The 20,929-nt window shown below is 43.0% G+C and overlaps 1 protein-coding gene across 2 annotated transcripts in view; it reads right to left on the bottom strand.

The window, feature by feature from the left end:
• Positions 1-3,019: 3,019 nt before the first annotated feature.
• LOC147020803 (3'-5' RNA helicase YTHDC2-like) overlaps positions 3,020-20,929 on the bottom strand; it is a 97,142-nt gene continuing 79,232 nt past the window's right edge. For both annotated transcript variants that reach the window (XM_085896430.1, XM_085896431.1), the window contains exons 25-30: positions 15,837-16,114; positions 15,231-15,384; positions 12,010-12,462; positions 9,131-9,310; positions 8,416-8,515; positions 3,020-3,366 (exon numbers count right to left, since the gene is read on the bottom strand). In XM_085896430.1, the coding sequence (XP_085752556.1) occupies positions 3,329-3,366; positions 8,416-8,515; positions 9,131-9,310; positions 12,010-12,462; positions 15,231-15,384; positions 15,837-16,114 (1,203 nt within the window). In that variant the 3' untranslated portion in view covers positions 3,020-3,328. The remainder of the gene's footprint in view (positions 3,367-8,415; positions 8,516-9,130; positions 9,311-12,009; positions 12,463-15,230; positions 15,385-15,836; positions 16,115-20,929) is intronic.

Here is a 20,929-nt window from a genome sequence, read left to right as displayed (position 1 = left end):
TTTATCTGAACTGTTAGAGCATGTTGTGCATCAGAAGAATCAGGAACAAAGTACTACAAAGAACTGGACCAAATACAATTGAAAGAACTAATCACAGCTCATTTATAACTAGCAAATACAACCCATCGCTTTGCTGACTGGGGAATTAAGGGTGTGGGGGTTGTGTGTGTGTGTGTGTGTGTGTGTGTGTGTGTGAGTGAGTGAAAGAGAGAAAGAGAATGTGAATGTTATCGTTAAGAAATCGTTGCAGCCTGTTCCAAGTCCAGTCGAGACATGTTTGAGCAGGCCAAAAACACATGGCGGCTTTCGACCCCAGCGAAGTTACCCAAGAAATGCCTTAAGACCACAGAGCGTGAGGTGGCCAAAGATCTCCTGATGAAGGATATAATTAAATAAGGCCGACAATTGTCTTCAAAAGAGGTGTTTTAATTAACCCAAACACCCAATTTTCAGTCATGCACTTCCTTGGAGTTTTTATTGTATACATGCAAAGTTTCAGGCTGCTCGGTTTCATGGTTTTGGAGTTATGGAGGAGACAATGACACACTGACACACACACACATATAGATGCAGATGAGAAGGGCATTAATACAGAGTACAAGCCACCTAATGTTGTTGCAGGTAGAGGATATCAATCCCAAGCTGTTATGGCTGAAAGAAACAAGATTGTTACCATTAGTGGAGTGGTTAATGCACAGGGAATAATCAGATACCACCTTTCTTTGTTTTTCTGGACAGTGAATGGTGCCAGACTTGATGCATGGGAAGACTGTTGGTGTTGATGGAATCCTGACACAGATGAGATGGTCAAATTCCCAGGTTTTTCGAAACTTGTATGCAGGACCATTTCATGAAATATGTACAATGTTGGGATGCTTCAGACACAATACTTGTCCTGTATGATGGTCACAGAAGCCACGTAGCGATTGACCTGATCAACTGGGCCAAGGAAAACAATGTTGTGCTGTTCGTTCTTCCTCCGCACTGTTCCCATATCTTACAACCTGTGGATATTGGATGTTTTGGGCCCTTTCTGCTGAAGTATATCCAGGAATGTTTGTCTTTTGCACGTGCCAATCATCGTAGAGCAACTAGGTATGACGTGTGTGGATTGGCTTGTAAAATACAGTATATGCAGATGAGGCACAAGAGGGTAGGCCGGAAGGATTGTTTTCGTGTTGTATTTCCATTGATCAAAGTTCTCCTCCATATTGGATGTACTCTCTCTGTAGTGTCGGCTCCTGTGAGGCAGAACTCTCATTTTCTTACCTGCGGTGCCTGAAAACCTACGTAAGACATTCCATGGGAGAAAGTCGGATGGCATCTCTGGCCCTCATGAACATACACCCTGACTTCCTCATATCCCCACATGATGTGTGTGACATTTTCATTTGGAAACACAAGCACCATCTTTTCCAAAGTAACACCATTCATGAGTAATAACATAATTCACATTCCGCCGTCAAATCTGATCTCTTTTGCGGGGAGAACCCCCTGCCATCAGCTTCACAACCTCGGCACATGGCGGTATCGGGCTTCGCACAGCACACACTCGGTCAACGCCATCATTTCACACTACAGGTGTGCACAGGCCTTTTATTAACTAAGGATCGGCTGGGCAAGTTTGCCACTTTGGCCCATTCGTCATTACGAATTTGCTGAACTGTTGGACCAGCAAAGAACGCAACAAACTGCTTTATGAGACAGATTAGAGAATGTAAACGTATCCGTTGAACAGCAAGGATGAGTGAGTTGATTGGACAGAGGAGGCGAATATATATATATATATATATATATATATATATATATATATATATATATATATATATATATATATATATATATATATATATATATATATATATATATATATATATATATATGTTGTTGTTGTTCGTCTTTCGGCTGCTCCCCGTTAGGGGTCGCCACAGCGGATCATCCGTTATGATGCGCATACTGATTTGGCACAGGTTTTATGCCGGATGCCCTTCCTGACGCAACCCTGGTCGCCTCTTACGACACAGGGATATGGATTGGGTTTCGCCATGATTCCGGGCTGCCCTACACCCTCTCATAGCGCGGCCCAGTGCAGAGCACCCGTCCTCAAGCGATCCTCCAACCCAAGCCTCCGAGTAGCCGGATTCCAGGCGCACGCCACTACGCCCGGATATATATATATATATATATATATATATATATATATATATATATATATATATATATATATATATATATATATATATATATATATATTTTTTTTTTTTTTTTTTTTTTTTTACGTCACAGGTTGTGACCGACAATGCAGTCATTCTTGTTTTTAAATGATCCCCTCTCAGTTCTGAGCCATCTTGCAAGGGTTTGAATCCCGACCCAGCTACAAACTATCATGTTACATCACTGTACTGTATGTGCCGAACCTCAGGTGGACATTAAACTAGGTTCTCCCGTCTGCCAGGTAGAGGTTAAATATCTCATGATGTCCTTCGCGAAGAGTAGGCGAGTTACCATCGCACCATGAACAAATTCCTGCTTTAACGACTGTTGGTAAAGAAATGGCAAAGCCTGGCATTGGCTTCGTGGTTGGGGTTGCTGGCTTTGGATCTCCGGGTCTTGAGTGTGAGCCCCGTTGGCTGCTGAATTAACACCAGGTGGGATCGACTCACATCCTGTTATCCTTCCTCGGTCAGCGAAATGAGTTCCAGTGTACTGGTAGAGGGGCACAGCATCAGCGATACAGCCACACTTCTAAGAGACGATAGCTACCCGGTCGCCAAGTTGCCATACGCAAGAACAGAACAGAGACAATGGCAAATCACCCAGTACAAACCTTGCCAAGAAACTGCTTCGGTAGCACCGACGCTCTGTCACAGAGTATTGTACATCAGAATCAGAACATATCTCGACACATTACGACAATGGAGCAGTTCATTTCCGCACATGAGATGTGATTCTATCACGTGTCGTTTACATAATCTTTTTCAATACAGCAGATAGTTTGCAAATGCCTTACATCAGAGAATGTGGTGTACACTCTTTATTGAAAGAAAGACCATGGCACGCACTCTTCATCGGGCAAAGAATGCAGAGGACACAGAGAATGTGGCACACACTCTTCAACAGAGAAAAATGTCATGGCACGCTCTATTCCAGAGTAACCAACGTAGAACAGTCGTTTAAACAAACATCGTTACGGAACACACTCTTCAACAGAAAAAAAATAACAACAACAACTGTGGAACTCGCTCTTCAATCAAAGGAGAGCTCCCCCCAAATCCCTACCCACGCGTTCAGATGAAAAACAGCAGCAAACAGCAGCGGGAGCATTCCTTCAAAGACTCCTGGCATTGTCATTCAATCCAATATTTCCTGCAAAATAAAGGCATTTGTCAAAATTACTCAAATAATAATACTACGACATGAAAAACGTCCATCCTTGAGTGTCACCAACCATGTTTGTATCGTCAGGTTGTCGCATCAACGTTTAAACATGTGCACCACAACTACATCTGCATGCGGCCTTGTCGACAAACGTTGGTTTCCGTGATATCTGTACGATCTAACTGCGGGCAAGTGAATGAACGGTTCATGTAAAGGTGTTTATAACGACTGGCGATGTAAGATACACTGCACAGAAGAGGTACGACGTGGAGCAAATCACCAGAGAGGGTGTGTGGCAAGATGCGTGGAAGGGGAACTCATCACAAGATGAACTGGAGGGTTCATCGAACACCTTACCCTGCACGATCTTGAGAAGAAGGACATGGAAAGGGTCTTGTAGTGAACTCTTGCTTCGCATTTCCAAGCACGATCTACGTTTCCTACTTGAAGCCATTTTGTCTGAATCTCGGTATTCCCCAACGCAGAGAGTGGGAGCGGCACATTTGTTTGGTCGAGATGGCGTAGAATACCAGAATGTTTTGTCCAAGTACCATATTGTCACCCAAATTAACCCGTGGGTTATACGTAAAAAAAACACAAGTTCCAAAAATTCCAAGTGTGGGCTATACTCATGTGTGGGTGATCTGGCATAGTATGTTTATTACCTCCACCACCACAGGTGAAGGAGGTTATGTTTTCACCCCTTTTTGTCTGTTTGTTTCTTTGTGTACAGGATATCTCAAAAAGTTGTGCACGGATCCGGATGAAATTTTGTGGACAGGTTGGGCGTGTGACAAGAACTAACCGATTAGATTTTGGTGATGATCTGGATCCAAGAATTATTTTAAAGTGATTCTTCACCATTGAGAGATGGGGCCAAAAACGATATATAGCACGATATCTCAAAAAGTTGTGGGCGGATTCGGATTAAACTTGGTGCACATGTTGGGTGTGTGGCAAGGACGAATTGATTCGATTTTAGTGAAGATCCAGATCCGGATCTGGATACGAGAATTATTTAATTTCTAAAGTGATTCTTCACCATTGAGAATTCGGGCCAAAAACGATATAGTACTGTATTGCATGATATTTCAAAAATGCATTGGGGCCGATATGTTCTCGTGGATCAGGCAATACATGGCGGAGGTATGCGCTCTACAGAGTGCCCTTCTAGTTTATAATATGTAATTCTGGTTTTAAAAAGATTTTAAATTATTGTGCTCCATCTCTGCTTCTCTCAGTTTTCTCTTCCTCTTCTGTGATTGAGAGTTTGTGGTTTTATCCAGGTTGTTCACCCCCTGTATTCTCTTCCCTTTCTCTCATTCTTCCAAGTCTTCCTCTATTTTGTCTCTCTACCCTCCTGTCAGTGTGTTCCCCTCCCCCCCTCCCCTTTCCACTGATCTTTTTGTTCTGTTATGTGTTGGTCCATTCTGTGTTCTCGCTCACCCACGAGCCTCGACTCTGTATAGAAAAAAAGAAAAAAGTTTTTGAACGTACATTAGCAAAATATTATGTAAATAGATGAACAAAGTCACAATATTGACAAAATGCTTTAGCATATGTTTAATGGTTACTGAGTTTACTATTCGGATGAAGAGGCTTATTGAAGGATGCAGGATGGGTTGGGGGCACTGCAGCCAAATACAGTCAAACGCTATACCGTATTTTCACACAAATGACCAGATCCCTGGTATTCCCTGCACCCGAGGAAAACAACTGCTCAAGGAAAATTTCAGGCATGATAAACCCGCATACAGGTGATTTATGTGAAAATACTGTACTGTTCAACTGGAGGGTTTTGAAAGCGTCAAGAAGGTGATTTGTGTTCCACATTCTTCAAGTACGAGTATATAATTCAATTCACATAAAATAAGGATTACAAAGGTTGTAGAAAAAAATAATTGTTTTTCGAAAGTTTATACCGCCATCTTTTACATCACCCTATCTAACATGTGATATTCGTTTTTTTGTGCCAGTTGTTTGTGTCCTTTATGATCCCCTTACTAAGTTTCCTGTTTGGAATGATTTTCAATTTTGGTTGACTGCCAGACAGGCAGAGAGAGCAAAATTAAAAAAAAAAAATCTTACTCCGCTCTGTGCATGCTCAATCAGGATGAGATTTCAATAATGTACCAAATTCAGAGCCCAATTACTGTTAAACTACAGGTTCGTTTTCAGATTCGTGTTCAAAATATACCATTTAATTAAAATCTAGTAGTTCTTCCATCATAGATCGACGTCTATAAACAGACAGACAAAATGAAGGAACCGCTTTACCCCACTTTCCACTTCACACACACAGGGTAATGACAACTTGCTTTAAATTTTAAATGATCAGGTTAACTACAGTACCCCCTTTTCTTATTCGTCTGCGAGAGGTGATGGAGGGGCAAGGTGATTGGTGGAGGGTATGAACTGATAGAGGGACAGTGGGGGTCACAACTGCATACAACAAGCAAGGGAATGAGCAAAATAAAACAAACAAAGACAAAAACAAGAAGACGACGTCGTGCAGAGCACGACACTCGCAAAGTCCATAAAACAAATTTGACCTCAAAAATAATTGGTGGTTGAATTCAATGACCAAATATGCAACTCCTCTTCAAATTTCACATCAATGGAATGAAAATTGAGGATTTTAGAAGTTCGGCCTATGTTGACCTTTGGCCTATGTTGACCTCAAAAGAATTGGTGGTTGAATTCAGTGACCTGATATGCAAATCCTGTTCAAATGTCTAGTCAGATGAAAATTGAGGATTTTATAAATTTGACAAAGTTGTTGACCTTTGGCCTATGTTGACCTTTTGACCTCACAAACAATAGGCTTCTTGCTTATGATGAACTGTTCCATGTGGTGAAGTTTCGTGAAGATAGGTTTCAAATTGTGACCTATGGGTGATAAACATACACACAAACAGACAAATAAACAAACAGACAGACAGACAAACAGAAAAATGCACAAGACCAACCAATATACTTGAAAAATCTTCGACTTTCGCAAGTAACAAGAGTGAGACGGGGAGTGGGAGGCCACAGTATGAGCTTCCGTGACCACTTCTCACAGAAGTGGTGAGAAGTGGTCATAGGAGCTCGTTGGCCTTCCAATCAGCCAAGATCTCTTTCACGATCTGATGTAATCCTCAAACTGGCCTCCATACAGAGCCCTCAGAGAGTATGAGCTCCCCCTTTACTTTTGTCACATTTTGTTGTGTTAGAGCCAGAATTTAAAATGGATTAAAATATATATATAATTGTCACTGATCTCTACATCATACCCCATAATGTCAAACTAGAATTTTTTAAATATAATTTTTTACAAATTAATTAAAAATGAAAAGCTGAACTGTCTTTGAATCAATAAGTATTCAACCCCTTTGCTATGACACTCCAAATTGAGCTCAGGTGCATCCAATTTCCTTTGATCATCCTTGAGACGTCTTCAACTTGATTGGAATCCACCTGTCACCAATTCAATTGGTTGGACATGATTTACAAAGAAACACACCTTTCCGTATAAGGTCCCACAGTTGACAGTGCATGTCAGAGCAGAAACTCCACCATGAAGTCCAAGGAACTGTCCGTATAACTCAGAGATAAAATTGTGAGGAGGCATAAATCTGGTGAAGAGTATAAAACAATTTCTAGAATGTTGAAAGTTCCCAAGAGTACAGTGAGCTCCATTAATGGGAAATGGAAAAAATATGGAACGACACAGACTCTTCCTTGAGCTGGCCATCCGACCAAACTGAGCAACTGGGCAAGAAGGACTTTAGTCAGGGAGGTGAGGAAGAGCCCAATGACAACTCCGACAGAACTACAGAGTTCCTTGGTTGAGATGGGAGAACCTGCCAGAAGGACAACAGTCTCTGCAGCACTTCACAAATCTAGGCTTTATGGGAGAGTGGCCAGATGGAAGCCACTCCTGAGAAAAAGGCACATGACAGCACACCTGGAGCTTGCAAAAAGTACGTGAAAGACTCTGAGAGCATGACGCAAAACATTCTGTGGTCTGATGAGACAAAAGTTGAACTCTTTGGCCTGAATGCAAAGTGCTACGTCTGGTGGAAACCGAGCACAGCTCATCACCCATCGAACATCATCCCCACCGTGAAGCATGGTGGTGACAGCATCATGCTATGGGGATATTTTTCAGTGGCAGGGGAAGGGAGACTTGTAAGGATTGAGCGAACAATGAATGGAGCCAAATGTAGCCAAATCAATGAGGATAACCTGCTTCAGAGTGCAAAAGACCTTAGACTGTGGTGAAGATTTACGTTCCAACAGGACAATGACCCCAAGCATACAGCCAAAGCAACACTGGAATGGCTTCAGAACAAGAACATGAAAGTCCTTGAGTTGCCCAGCCAAAGCCCAGACTTGAATTCCATTGAGAATCTGTGGAAAGAATTGAAGATTGCTGTTCACCAACATTCCCCATCCAACTTCACAGAGCTTGATCAAATCTACAAGGAAGAATGAGAGAAAATCCCCAAATCCAGATGTGCAAAGCTGAAACAGACATACCCAAGAAGAATAGAAGCTGTAATCACTGCCAAAGGCGCCTCGACAAAGTATTGAGTCAGGGGGCTGAATACTTATGTAAATTAGATATTTCTGTATTTCACTCTTGATTTATTTGTAAAATTTTCTGAAAACATGTTCTCACTTTGTCGTTTGTATATCGGTGAAAAAAAATTGAAATTCAATCTATTTTAATTCAGGCTGTAACAACAAAAATGTGAAAACGTCAAGGGGTGTGAATACTTTCTGAAGGCACTGTAAGTGCAGGGAGTCACCTTGAATATCCTCATAAAGCAAAGGCATTCCTTGTTCACTCTCAATCGATGAATAGTGAACACAGTGCCACAGAATGCAAAATATATTCTCTCTGTCTCTCTGTCTCTCTGTCTCTCTCTCCAACATTGACCCAATGTTGAGGGCTTTGTTTCAGCAAATCACTGCCAAATTGAAGAAGTCTGACAGTTGATCGAATAAAATAACTCACAGAACACAAATAAGATAGGTATAATTAATTACCGAGTTTTGCGTCAAGAGCAGGTATCGTTTCCTGGATTTGCGCTTGTGCAGGCGAAGCCCACATCCTTAGGATCTGCTGCCCGACCTGCGGTTCAAATTCCTGTGTAAAAGACAAATCACCAGAGCAGTTATTGGGTTTCCAGAGGCACTCTTCGTACAAGTGTGTTCGCTTTACAATTTGATTAAAACCCAAATACTTAGACTGCTGGGTTAGGGTTAGTACACACATTGCAATCTAGAAGCTCTGAAGCAGTACCAATATATAAATTGTTCCATGAAACAGGCAATATAAAAAGGTATGTTCAGGCAGGGAACACCGTACCCAAACAAGCATTACCCTTGGTTCAAGAAATGTACGAGTTCAAAACTAGTGGCGGTCCAGTAACAAAACATGTGCAAAACATGACCCACGTTTTATTTGATTTTTAAATTTCATTTGCAATCCTTTTCACTATTTTTTTCATTTTATCAACAGAATTGCTGCTTTTGCACTGAATTAACCCTCTAGAGCCCAGGAAATGTTCTGGGCGAACAAAAAAATAACCCCTGGGGCTCGAGAGGGTTAAAATGCAACCAACTCTTGTTAAGCTCAACAGACACTACATCCAAAGGCCTAGATCAATATAATGGTGAAGAAGAAATGCGTGCTGCAGGAGCAAACAATAAAAAAACGATATTTCAAGACATTTTCGAAATAATGTCCAAAATTGGTCACCCATCCATCTTGGCATGTCTGCAGAGTCTTCTCCTCACTCCAAGGATCAGCACGGTACCGGATGAGGGAGAACGGTACATTCCCATATCTCTGCCACTGTATACGGAAGATCCCACTCTGTCCTGGCTCATTCAGTTCAACGTTCGGCTCTGTAGTTACGTCTGACATCATTGCATAACCCTAGTGAAAACAACGATGGAAAAATTCTTAAAAAGAGGGTAATAGAACAAATACTTTCACCATTTTGATTCTAAATGAAAACAAAATGTACCACAAACCTCATTTGCGCACAAAAAAAAAATTAAAAATAAATAGTGCTTCATTAAAGAAAATGATTGGTTCAGTGGAGAGCAGTGGGCCCAATCATTGAGAAAAACTGCACCTGCAGGACTAAGCGAGCTGTCTTCTTCCATCCTTCCCAAACTATGTGCAGATTTATGCTCCAAAAGAAAGAAAAAAAAACATAAGGCACTTGCATCCTGCACAAATGATGTACGTATACATATACATATAAATATATGTCTAAATATATCGATATATAAATGCATATATATATATATATATATATATATATATATATATATATATATATATATATATATATATATATATATATATATATATATATTGCATAGTCTGCAAAAACTAATCCCCTTAATTACAGACCAATTAGCTAACTTACAATCATTGGTCGGACTTTGTGTCGAACGAGCGGCTGCTGAGAGACTCAAATGAGATTTGTTACCTGCATAGTCCGTAAGCGTCAGCTGCAGCTATATGGACATGTGGCTCGCTTTCCTGATGCTGATCCTGCTAATCAGATTCTCTCAGCGAGGGAGCCCCATGAGTGGAGGAGGCCAATGGGCCGACCACATGCCTCGTGGTTGCAGCAGGTTGATCAGCATCTCAAGGAGACGGGGATGTGCCAGGCATCTGCCTGGGGAATGGCCAGATGGAGGCCCCTGGAGTACCGGCGGAGTGTGGACACAGTGACGTGCTGCTCTGGCGCATGCTCCCCTACCTGACCTGAATCATCAGTAAGGCCATGGAATCCATCATCGCAATTAACATAAAATGATTCATTTTCTCCAACCGTCTCATCTCAGATCATCAATTCGGATTCAAACCTGGTCACTCTACCTTTGACATGCTGCCTCTCCTCTCCCAACAATGGAAGGAGGCGCTCGATATCAGAAATGAGATCAGGGCCGTCTCTCTGAACATACAATATCTCGAGCTTTTGGTACAGTCTGGCATCCTGCCTAGCTCTCCAAACTGTCCGCCTATGGAATTCAAGGCCAACTCCACTCTTGGATTACTGACTTACGCCACTCTCGTAAACATGTGGCTCTCAACAGAACCCTTTCATCTCCTCTCCCTGTCAAGGCTGGAGCACCCCAAGGTAATGTGATTGGCCACATATTATTCCTAATATTCATCAATGATCTCACTGACTCTGGAAATTCCTCTATCTCTTTGCTGATGACTCCACTCTCTGCAATGAGATCCCTCATCCTTCTGACAGAGAGGCAGCAGCCTCTTCCCTTTACTCAGACCTTGACAAAAATCACAAACTGGTAAAACACTAGGAATATGTTGTCCAATCCTGAGAAATCCCTTATACTCACTCTCTCTCTCTCTCTGAAAGGACCGTACCACAAATCCTCCCGTCTACTTTCTCCCTCCACCCTACTGTTGGTGTTTCCCCTTTCTCCTGCTGTTCTCTTTGTTATGTTGTGTCCTAATTTGTTCTGCGTCATCGCTCTTCCACGAGCATAGACCATGTGTACAAATAAAAATAAATAAATAAATAAATAAATAAATAAAAAACATCCCCATTTTTACCATTTGAAACAATTCCCCGACATTCGTGAATTCTACATTAGCGGCGTTTTTCAGGAGCGTATCCCGCGCGAATGTTCGGGGTCTTACTGCATTGCGAACTGTGGCGTGTGTCCGTGCGTTTGTCTGTCTCCCGTTCACGGGAGACTGTCACCCCGTTTGTCTGTCTCCCCTTCCCACGCTGCGTTTTAAAAGTTGCTGACTGATTATACTGCATCAAGAAAAGTGAAATGAAAATGCAAAATAACCAGTCACTTAATTGTCCCTTCCAGTAATCTTCAAAATCACCACGAACGTCTGGATTAAAGTTGATTTAATGCAGATCTTTATGCACGAACACAGAATTTAAAATAAATATATTTCGCCCACTTTTTAGACAAATCCAACCTCTGCTGCACGATGTTTCACCACCGTTTTGCGGTGAGCGGTATAAGCAGCTCAGTGCTTTGGCTCTGAGTGAAACCAAGAGTGCAACACAATTAACCATTTTTAAAGTCCATGAAATAATTTAAATTGATAGATTAATTCAAACTTCTGCAGTTACTGGAGACGGGTACTTTTGCTCGTCTTACACAACTTGGACTGGTTTCTGCGGATATATATTCCAAGTGTTCACAGTACCGTGTGCAAGAGAAAGATCGGAATGCTTTATCAACACAGAAATTTCAATCCTTGTTTTAGGCTCAATTCGTGTTGACAAAATAAGCAAGAGCACCTCATCCATTTCAATAAGTTCACAGGAGAAAAAAAAAAAAACTTTCACGATCTCAGAATGATGATCCATTTCAAGCGAATGAGTTCCCAATAAGAAAAAAAAAAAAAAAAGAGGTAAGAAGTCCACCTATGTGCACAATCCTTCTCTGAAGGTTCAGGAGCATGCCCGTATACAGCAACATATTTTCGAAGCTCATGAAAAAGCAAAACAATCCTCAGCTCTTCTTACCCGGTACCGCTGCAGTGTGAAATAAAAAAATGCTTTTACAGTAAATGAGGGAAAAATTGGGGAAGGATAATTGTCATACAAGATCATAGACTACCTGGAAATTCCCTGAGCCTTGGACAGTGAAGATCAGGAAGACACAAGATGCCTGTCTGAAAGCCTTGCTGAGATGGCGCACAGTCGAAGCCGACGTTGACCAGATGCCTTTTAGCTTCGAAACCTCCAGGTATTTGTGATTGGAACATTTCATCAAGAAATAGCGTGGAGTCCCTGGCATATGGGCTATGCCAGGTGGTGGTTGAAGTTTTGAAGAAGACGATGAAGGTAGCACCATATCAGGGGCAATGCACATTGTGGAGCTTTGCCGACTGTTTGTAGTCATGGGAGTTGTTGTTTTAGAGGCGAAGCTATCCATTTCTGGAACAGCCAACGGTAACTCCTGGCTCAGGGGAGGCTTGCAGTTATCAGGTGGTGGAGCGGCATTGATGTATGCCAATTTGTATTTACAAATTGGTGGAACAGCAGCGGATTGAGGATATCTTGCAGATGCCTACACGTACACAAGCATGCAAGCACACAATTTTAAGCAAATGGATGTTTCAATCTCAGAATAAGAATAAATCTTGTCACAAAATAAAGGATGACAGAAAAAAGGCAAGCATGGTTCACCGAAAACAGAAGCATTTTCCAGGGTATAAACCGCACTTTTTTATCGGCAAAAAGGTAAAAGTTGGGTGTGCGGTTAATACACGGGTATAGAAAAAAAAAGTCTTAAAAACGATCAATGTTGAAATTTCAATTATATTCCAAATGAACACTTTTGGAGCAGTCGGAACTGCTGTTAAGCTTAATTCCACGGTTTAAATGTTGAAAATCGGTTCAGGTTATGAGTTTGTACAGCGTTTTATTAAACGTGTGCGGAAATTTAATAATTCATGCTTCGAAGCGTCCGGAGACGTCCGGAGTTTAAGTGCGTGGCATATATATATATATATATATATATATATATATATATATATATATATATATATATATATATATATATATATATATATATATATATATATATATATATATATATAGCCTCACGGCTCTGAAAACTCCATTAAACACAAAAGAAGAAGAAGAACACCTGATCTCACATCAAAAGAAGAATTACTCACAATAGGTAGAATCCAATAATGGAGTACCCACCTCAAATAAGCTTACGTGGCAAGCTTCCCTCATATGTTGTGTTCAAGAGGAAGACACTGCCAAAAGACAAGTTTCCAGCCAGCCTCATTGTTCGTGCGCAGCAGAAGGGGTGGATAGACAAAGGACTTGTAGTGGTGACTATCTTTTTACATGAACATCCGATGAAGGCAGAATTAATCGACCAAACTTGTTCCTTACATGCTGACGCTATGGTAGCAAATGCAAGAGCGCGGGGTGTGGTTTAAAACTAGGAACAACCAATCAACCCAGAGTACATTTCGAAACGAGGGCAGGAAATGGAAATAAAAGGAAGACGAAAAAGAAGCTCATGAGTACAAGGAGCCGCGATGGACGGTGACGTTTTAAATAGCACCAGTGCTGCTTGGTTCTCTTCTTTTGGTTCTCTTCGTTTTTCCTTGTTTGTATCAGCGGTTCCTAATGACCCCCTACAGATTACTCCTTCCCACGGATTACTCGCGTCGAACAGACGAACTTTCTTACTTCGCAGGCCTTTGTATTCGACCCAGGTTTCGAGGAACATTAGCTGCATCATGGTGGAACCACCACAGACGAACTTTCCCATTTCCCAGACTTGGTATTTTCATCAGTTGAAGATCAACATTTCGTGACATGTTTCCCGCCAGGATTTTCGACCCAGATTCCGAGGAGCATTGGCCACATGCATCTTGGCTGAACTTTCACCATTACTCCCGTCGCTACGTTGGCTGAGCATTATGTTGACTGGGAAACTGCCGGCGTTCATCGGGAGGATGAGAAAGGTCGACCTTCCGATGATCTGCGGCTGGATCATCAAGGTGTGGGGGAGATACCATCGAACATCATCAAGCGAGCATTTCTGAAATGCTGCATCTCCAACAACATGGACGGCACAGAGAACTACATCATTTGGGAGGAGGAGACTGCAAATGACAGGGACTTGCTCTACCCTGATTCGCACAAGGAGTCTTCGACGAGGAAAGCATTGACGAGGATTTCCTCGGGTTCAGCTGAAAAGCTTCATCAAACCCAAACGGCCCTTTTCAGGGCCACAAACCCACAAGAAATATACATGATACCGGTATGAATCCCTTTTCTTCCTTTTTCTAGGAACAAAAAAAATCCTCTTTATGAGATTAAAAAAGTAAGAAAGAAAAATAAAAACTTATTTGTATCTCCTCTCGCTTCAACTTCTTGAAAATGAAAATAAGAACGTTGTTCATCTGTTGACTGCTCTCGTTCGGGGTCGCCACAGCGGATCATCCGTTATGATCCGCATACTGATTTGGCACAGGTTTTACGCCGGATGCCCTTCCTGACGCAACCCTGGTCGCCTCTTACGACACAGGGATCAGGATTTGGGTTTCGCCATGATTCCAGGCTGCTCTACACCCTGCACAGTGCAGAGCCCCCGTCCTCAAGCGATCCTCCAACCCAAGCCTCCGAGTAGCCGGATTACAGGCGCACGCCACTATGCCCGGTTGAAAATGAAAATAAGAATGTTCGACAAAATTAAGCGGACATGGGAGTAAGCATGTTGATACCTCCGTCACTTTTTTCCGTTAAAAGTTAATGTACAAACGTATTTTGATCGAGATAAGAAAATAAAATGATCAATGTATTCATTTCTTTTGAGGGTGAAAAACATGGGTGCGGTTAATACACCGGAAAATATGGGATATTAAAACAATGGTTATATCCACAATTTATTACGACAATACTTTGGGGAGACAAGAGGGCAGCGAGAGGAAGTGTTACGGTTGGACGAGCAATCCCAAAAGTACAGCACAGGAGATGGAAGGGATTTTTATTTTATTTTAATGAAGGATGGTTAAGAGAATGTATCTGAGGGATGAACAGGAGGGGAAAGCAAGACAGTGGAATATCATGTGGACAGTCGAGGCAACCAATGTGTCTCACCGGATCGCAAGAATAAGGAACAGAAAAGTGGAGTCTTGCTGATAGACACGATTGACATAAAGGACACACAAATTGCAATTACTTAGCAAACAAACAACATGTGGACATAATTTGCCAAATCGAAAGAACTTTTGAACACTGGACTATATTCCCGAGGAACATGAAAAAACAACCAATGAATCAAAAGAAGAAAACGAGAAAGTACACCTTATTAATGGAGGTTGAAGAGGGATTGACGGGGGAAGTCCACTTGCCCCCTTGGTCTGGAATGCTTGCAGGAAGTGGTGCAAGCCTTTGTTCATCTGCTTTTCTCCACCAAACACCTGACCTGTCAGTTACTTTCTGCTTGGACCCTGAAAATCTGTGATAAGGAAACAGTGATGGCAAAGCAGTCAGCAATCCATCCATCCATTCGGACCGTACTCTGTGCAGAGCGTTGGTGCTGCCGAAGCAGTCTCCTTGACCATTTGGCACAATACTGGACGGGTCGCCACTCTGACACAGGACACCAGCAAGCTGGCACTCATTTTGCCGACCTCAGAAGGATGACAGGCAGAGTTAACCCCACCTGGTATTAATTCAACAGCTGAGGGGGATTTGAACTCAGGACCTTCAGATCCCAAGCCCACCACCTGAACCATTAAGCCAACACCAGGCATAGTCAGCAATGTACCCTCCATATTACTTGTACACTTTCAATTTTCTTTCTGCTGGCAGAATATAATTGGTGACAAATAGGATGGCAAAGTAAGAGTTATCTTTGCAGGCCTCCCTGTACAAACATCACCTGCTTTAAAAACCTCTGGGGCATACCTCTCAGTGGAAGACATATCCGGCACCTCAACCTGGGCTTTACGAGCTCGTGCAGACCGACCGTGCGCAGGTAGGACTTCACAAACGGCTGGCCGGGGCCTTTGCCCAATGCCAATTGGCTGAGTCAACCCCATCGCTTTCTCGTGCTTTGTGAGAGCATTGACAACCGCTCGCATCGTATCTTCATCAGCTGTGGACCAAGGCTTGGTAGGTGAATGCATGCGGCGTAGAAACAGCACATTCCACTTCATTCGTAATTGTAGCAGCACTGAAGCTTCCTGCAGGTGGACCGACATGTGAAACAAACAGGAAATGAGGAAAGAAGCAAATGCCATCCAGGTAAAAGTGGAACTTTTATGTTTACCTCCACTCTTCATTAAAAAAAAACAAGTCAAACAAATATTCACAAATATAATGCTCAACAAAGTAATCAAATGGATGAATAGATATTTCCCAAAGATGAGGACAACAAAGACGAAGCTTGCTTTCATGTATCAGGGAAGGTCAACCGGCACAATGTGAGGATCTGGGGCTCTGAAAACTCCCCACATGGTCAGTGAACATATAAGTGACAGTCCAAAGATCAATGTGTGGTGTGGACTTCTCCGTGACCGCTTGGTGAGTCCGTTTTTCTTTGCGGAGGATACAGTGACCTCACCAATTTACATGAACATGTTGGAAGGATTTGCTTTCCCACAGATTGAAGATCTGCAACCCGGTATCATTTTTGAACAGGACGGCACTCCCTCTCATTGGGCCTTAGTCGTTCAAGCCGTCCTGAATGAAAAATTTCCAGGTCGCTGGATTGGCCAAGATGAACCAACCGCCTGGCCCCCACGATCACCAGACATAACCCCACTTAATTGTTTTTCCTGTGGGGGTCTTGTCAAAGATGATGTCGATGACACCAAGGTGGCAAACATGCAGGATCTTCGTTCTTGGATCAGTGCTGCATGCGCATTTATGGACGCAAACATACTGAGCCGAATGTGGCAAGAACTCGTGTACTGCCTTGATGTCCTGCGCGTGACAAATGGAGCTCACAACGAAGTGTATTGACGGTGTGCGCAAAACTTTACGAGTTTCTGTATCATATTAACCAAAGGGTATCGTTGTATCGTTTGTGGCTCTAAATATGTTAACAACCAGTTGTCTGGGTCTTTTTGGAACACCCTGTAGTGTAGAACCAAGCGGTTAAAAAGAAAATGTTGCTGTTTGGGTGAGTTTTATTGCCCTTCCCTTCCCCTCCCCTCACACCGCATTCCCTTCCCCTCATGCTGCCTTACCTTCCAATCATGCGGACTTCCCTCCCCCTCCCTCCTCCCACACCACCTCCCCTCTCCACCCCCCATGGACATCTCCGGGCAGTCTCCACGTACTGTATTAACATACCCCATTTTGTTGAATCCTGTACTTCCCCACCCCTCACCCTCTCGCTTCTCCACAAGTCCCACCACCAAATGCAAGTCGAGAACCCCTCACCTAACATCCTCCAAAATCCCCCTCCCCACTTCCCCCTTCTCCCCCTCCTTCTCACTCCCACCTCTCCCCCTCCCGAAGTGTATAGCAATGTTTGGTGAGGCGTCTCTCTCCCTCCCACTCCCTCTCTCCCTCCCCTCCCCTCCTTCCTCTCTCTCCCCCCTCCTACTTCCTCTCTCTCCCCCCTCCTCCTTCCTCTCTCTCTCCCCTCTGTCCTCTCTTCCTCTCCTCCCTCCCCAGTATTCCCGTCAACGAAGCGACGGGTTGGATTTGCTTGTTTCAAATAATGTCGATTGTGGTATTTGAGATCTTTCAAGTTACTTTTGGCACCTTCGAGTGTGAGTGTACGTAATTATTCAGGTGTCTGCCCCTTTATCTGTCAGGATTGCTGTCTTATTACTTTGTGCATTTTCACGAAACTTTGGAGGCATGATTAACAATGTCTTGCAGTGGAAAAGGTTCAGTCTCTTGAACTTCTAGGCCCCACCATCAGATATGACCTTTTCTGGGTTGACCACACAGCAAAGCTGGCCTCCAAAGCCAGCAGCAGACTGGGCATCCTCTGTAAGATCCGTCTTTCCTCCGAAAATCAGAGCTCCTCGGTCGACAAGGCCTTTGTCCATAGTTCAAGAAAGTAACGCTCTCCACTATGGCAGTCACCGCACGCAGCATCACATATGTCTTTCCTGGATTCTGTGGAATCTAAAGCTGTCAAAATTATTGAAATCTCCCATGGTGATGCCAGAGCATGGGGTCTGTTGCTTTGACATCCAGGGAGGTCACTGGTAGCTCTGTTTTTTTTAACGCCTCTTCTTTGATATTGTTCCCTCTGTTCTGTACTCTGACCCTCCCTATTTACCCCAGGATGCATGTGTTCTTCCAGTAACACACTCCTCTTTAAACCTCTAAAGCCCAGGCTGACTACGGACTTAAACTCTATTATTCCACACTCCTCCTGTTTCCGGAACCATTGTCCAGAAGATGTTCTGTCTCACTCTTTACCCAGGATTTCAAAAGCAAGCAGAGCACCACCACCTCTTGTTATTCCAAATTTGGTCACGTGATCTTTAATACCCCCATTTATAACCTTTCCAATTACTCTATGTGAATTCGACTGTTAAGCAAATACACCAACAAACCAAATGTCCATAAATTTTTCAACAACGTTAATATTAATGAACATTACAGTATCCAAAACAAGAGTAAACTCCATACATTGTCAACTCAAACTTTCATTTTGTATTATAATACAGCATTTTCCAAGAACAAAATGAAAGCACACGAAAGGTTGAAAACCTTCGCCCCTTCTCTCCAAGACAGAAGTTAACGGAAGGGCAAGGTGATGAAGGGTATGATTTGACGGTGGGGTGGCGGGGCAACCCCTGGACACACTGCCACAAACGATATTCTTCGGTAGAAATCATTTCTTCAGAATTGTAAGAATTATTTACCAGTATATATAAAAAAAATGACCGTTTTTACAGCCATTTTTCCCTGCTGTGCAGGGGTTAGGCTTTTTCTTGAGGCAATGTTTTATGGCCGGATGCCCTTCCTGACGCCAACCCTGGTCGCCTCTTACGACACACAGGGATATGGTATACCTATTCTAACGAGGGCATACACCGGGACCAGTACACTGGTACTAACTTCGCTGACCTCAGATGGATGACAGGCTGAGTCAACCCCCTGGTGTTAATTCAGCAGCCAACGGGGCTTGAACTCAGGACCCTGGGATCCCAAGCCACCACCCTAACCACTAAGCCAACACCAGGCTACAATTATTTACCAGTGGCAAAAGTAATTTTCTCATTTACCTCCAAACGCAAGAAAAACTTTCTTGAGACAAGAAAAGATTTCTGAGATATTTTCTTAAAACAAGAACTGATAATCTCGCTCCGAAGCGGTTGCGAGACTATTGCAATGCGCGCGCGTGTGTGTGTGTGTGTGTGTGTGTGTGTGTGTGTGTGTGTGTGTGTGTGTGTGTGTGTGTGTGTGTGTGTGTGTGTGTGTGTGTGTGTGTGTGTGTGACTGTGCTAGACTGTGCTATCGACACGTTTAGATAGTTTGCCAAAGCTACAATTATTGATAAAACATTCCAGGCATCCTACGTTTAACATGCTTTAATCACGACATTCTGGCCGTCGGTATCACAGTATTAAAACATCCACCAACCGATTCAGGAATAGTTTTAATCCTCGTGTGGTTCGACATTTAAACCACGAGTCATGATTTTTACACTTTTGTCTTTTGCTTTTTTCTTTTGTCATATTATACTCTTATTTGAGAGCACTTGTATTCAAAGAATTCCACTGTCATTACTGTGACATTCATGTGTGCTGCATATAAAATTGTCTGGCATCTGTCTGTGTGTGACGATGTGTGACTTTCTTTGTTGATTATGCAGCTTTCTTTGGCAAGAACAACATGGGGGTTAATTCATGGAAATTCCACCAACTTATATATACGGTCTCCATAATGGCCGAAAGGGTGAGGTGAGGCCACCAGTTATTAATTCCCAAAACTCAGAGCGGATGCGTTCCGTCGATGTGGCGATTCCACAAGGCGGTGCGGTTATGATCAATCAATTTGGCCGTGCGAGGGTTTGAGCAAGAGCTTTCAACTTAACAGGGGGATTTGGTTAAGCTGGAGGACAATACCGCACTCAAAATCCACAACAAACCCACTTTCAAAATACCAGGTTTCATAAATAATGAAGATGGGGGGGGGGCGGGGGGGGGCACAGCGACAAAATCGACGAGAACAGCACTCGGAAGAGCACATACCTCCGCCAGGTTGAACAGGTTACGTTTTGGATCCCACAGAAAGGTCAGATCTGGATCCAGACCTCAACCAAATTCGAATCGGCTTGTTATTGTCACCTCACCAACTCCTCTACAACTTCTTGAAACATCATGCGAGATATTGTTTTTGGCCGCATCTCTCAATGGTGAAGAATCACTTCAGATATTAAAAAAAATTCTCGCATCCGGATCTTCACCAAAATCAAATTGATTCATCCTTGTCACACATCCAAACTGTCCAACAAGTTTTGTACGAATCTGTTCATAACTTTTTCAGATATTGTGCTATACAATATATCGTTTTTGGCCCGAAGGTCAGGTCAGGTATGGGAGCATGCAGCGCTGAAGCAGCGCCACACCCAATGATCCAGTGAATCCATGACTTCCCAGGCCCGACCCAGACGTCAGTTGACCTTTGGCTCACAGCCAGCAGAGACATGAATATCACTGCCAAGGTAAGTGAATCTCTCCGTGACATCAACATCCTCACCACAAACAGGTATAGACAGGATAGCAGCATCCAAGATGTCATTGAAAGCCTGGATCTTAGTTTTGACCCAAGAAACCCGAAATCCCAGTGGCTCTGACTCCTCATTCGGCACCTCGAAGATCCCCAAAAGGATATCCAGTCTCCGCAAAGATGACTGCATCATCTGCGAAATCATGGCCAGAGATCTTGACATTCCCAGACGATGCACCGCAGATTGTTCTCTTCAACATCCTCCCCAGAATCCAGTCCATACAAGTGCTGAAAAGTGTGGGGGCCAGGACACACCCCTGACAAACTCCAGTAACAACTGGAAATAAGTCAGA

Source organism: Eptatretus burgeri, chromosome 9 (assembly GCF_056783735.1).
Source record: "Eptatretus burgeri isolate ZD-2024b chromosome 9, Ebu_testis_v1, whole genome shotgun sequence".
NCBI lineage: Eukaryota > Metazoa > Chordata > Myxini > Myxiniformes > Myxinidae > Eptatretus > Eptatretus burgeri.
This window is presented reverse-complemented; position numbering and strand designations above follow the sequence as displayed.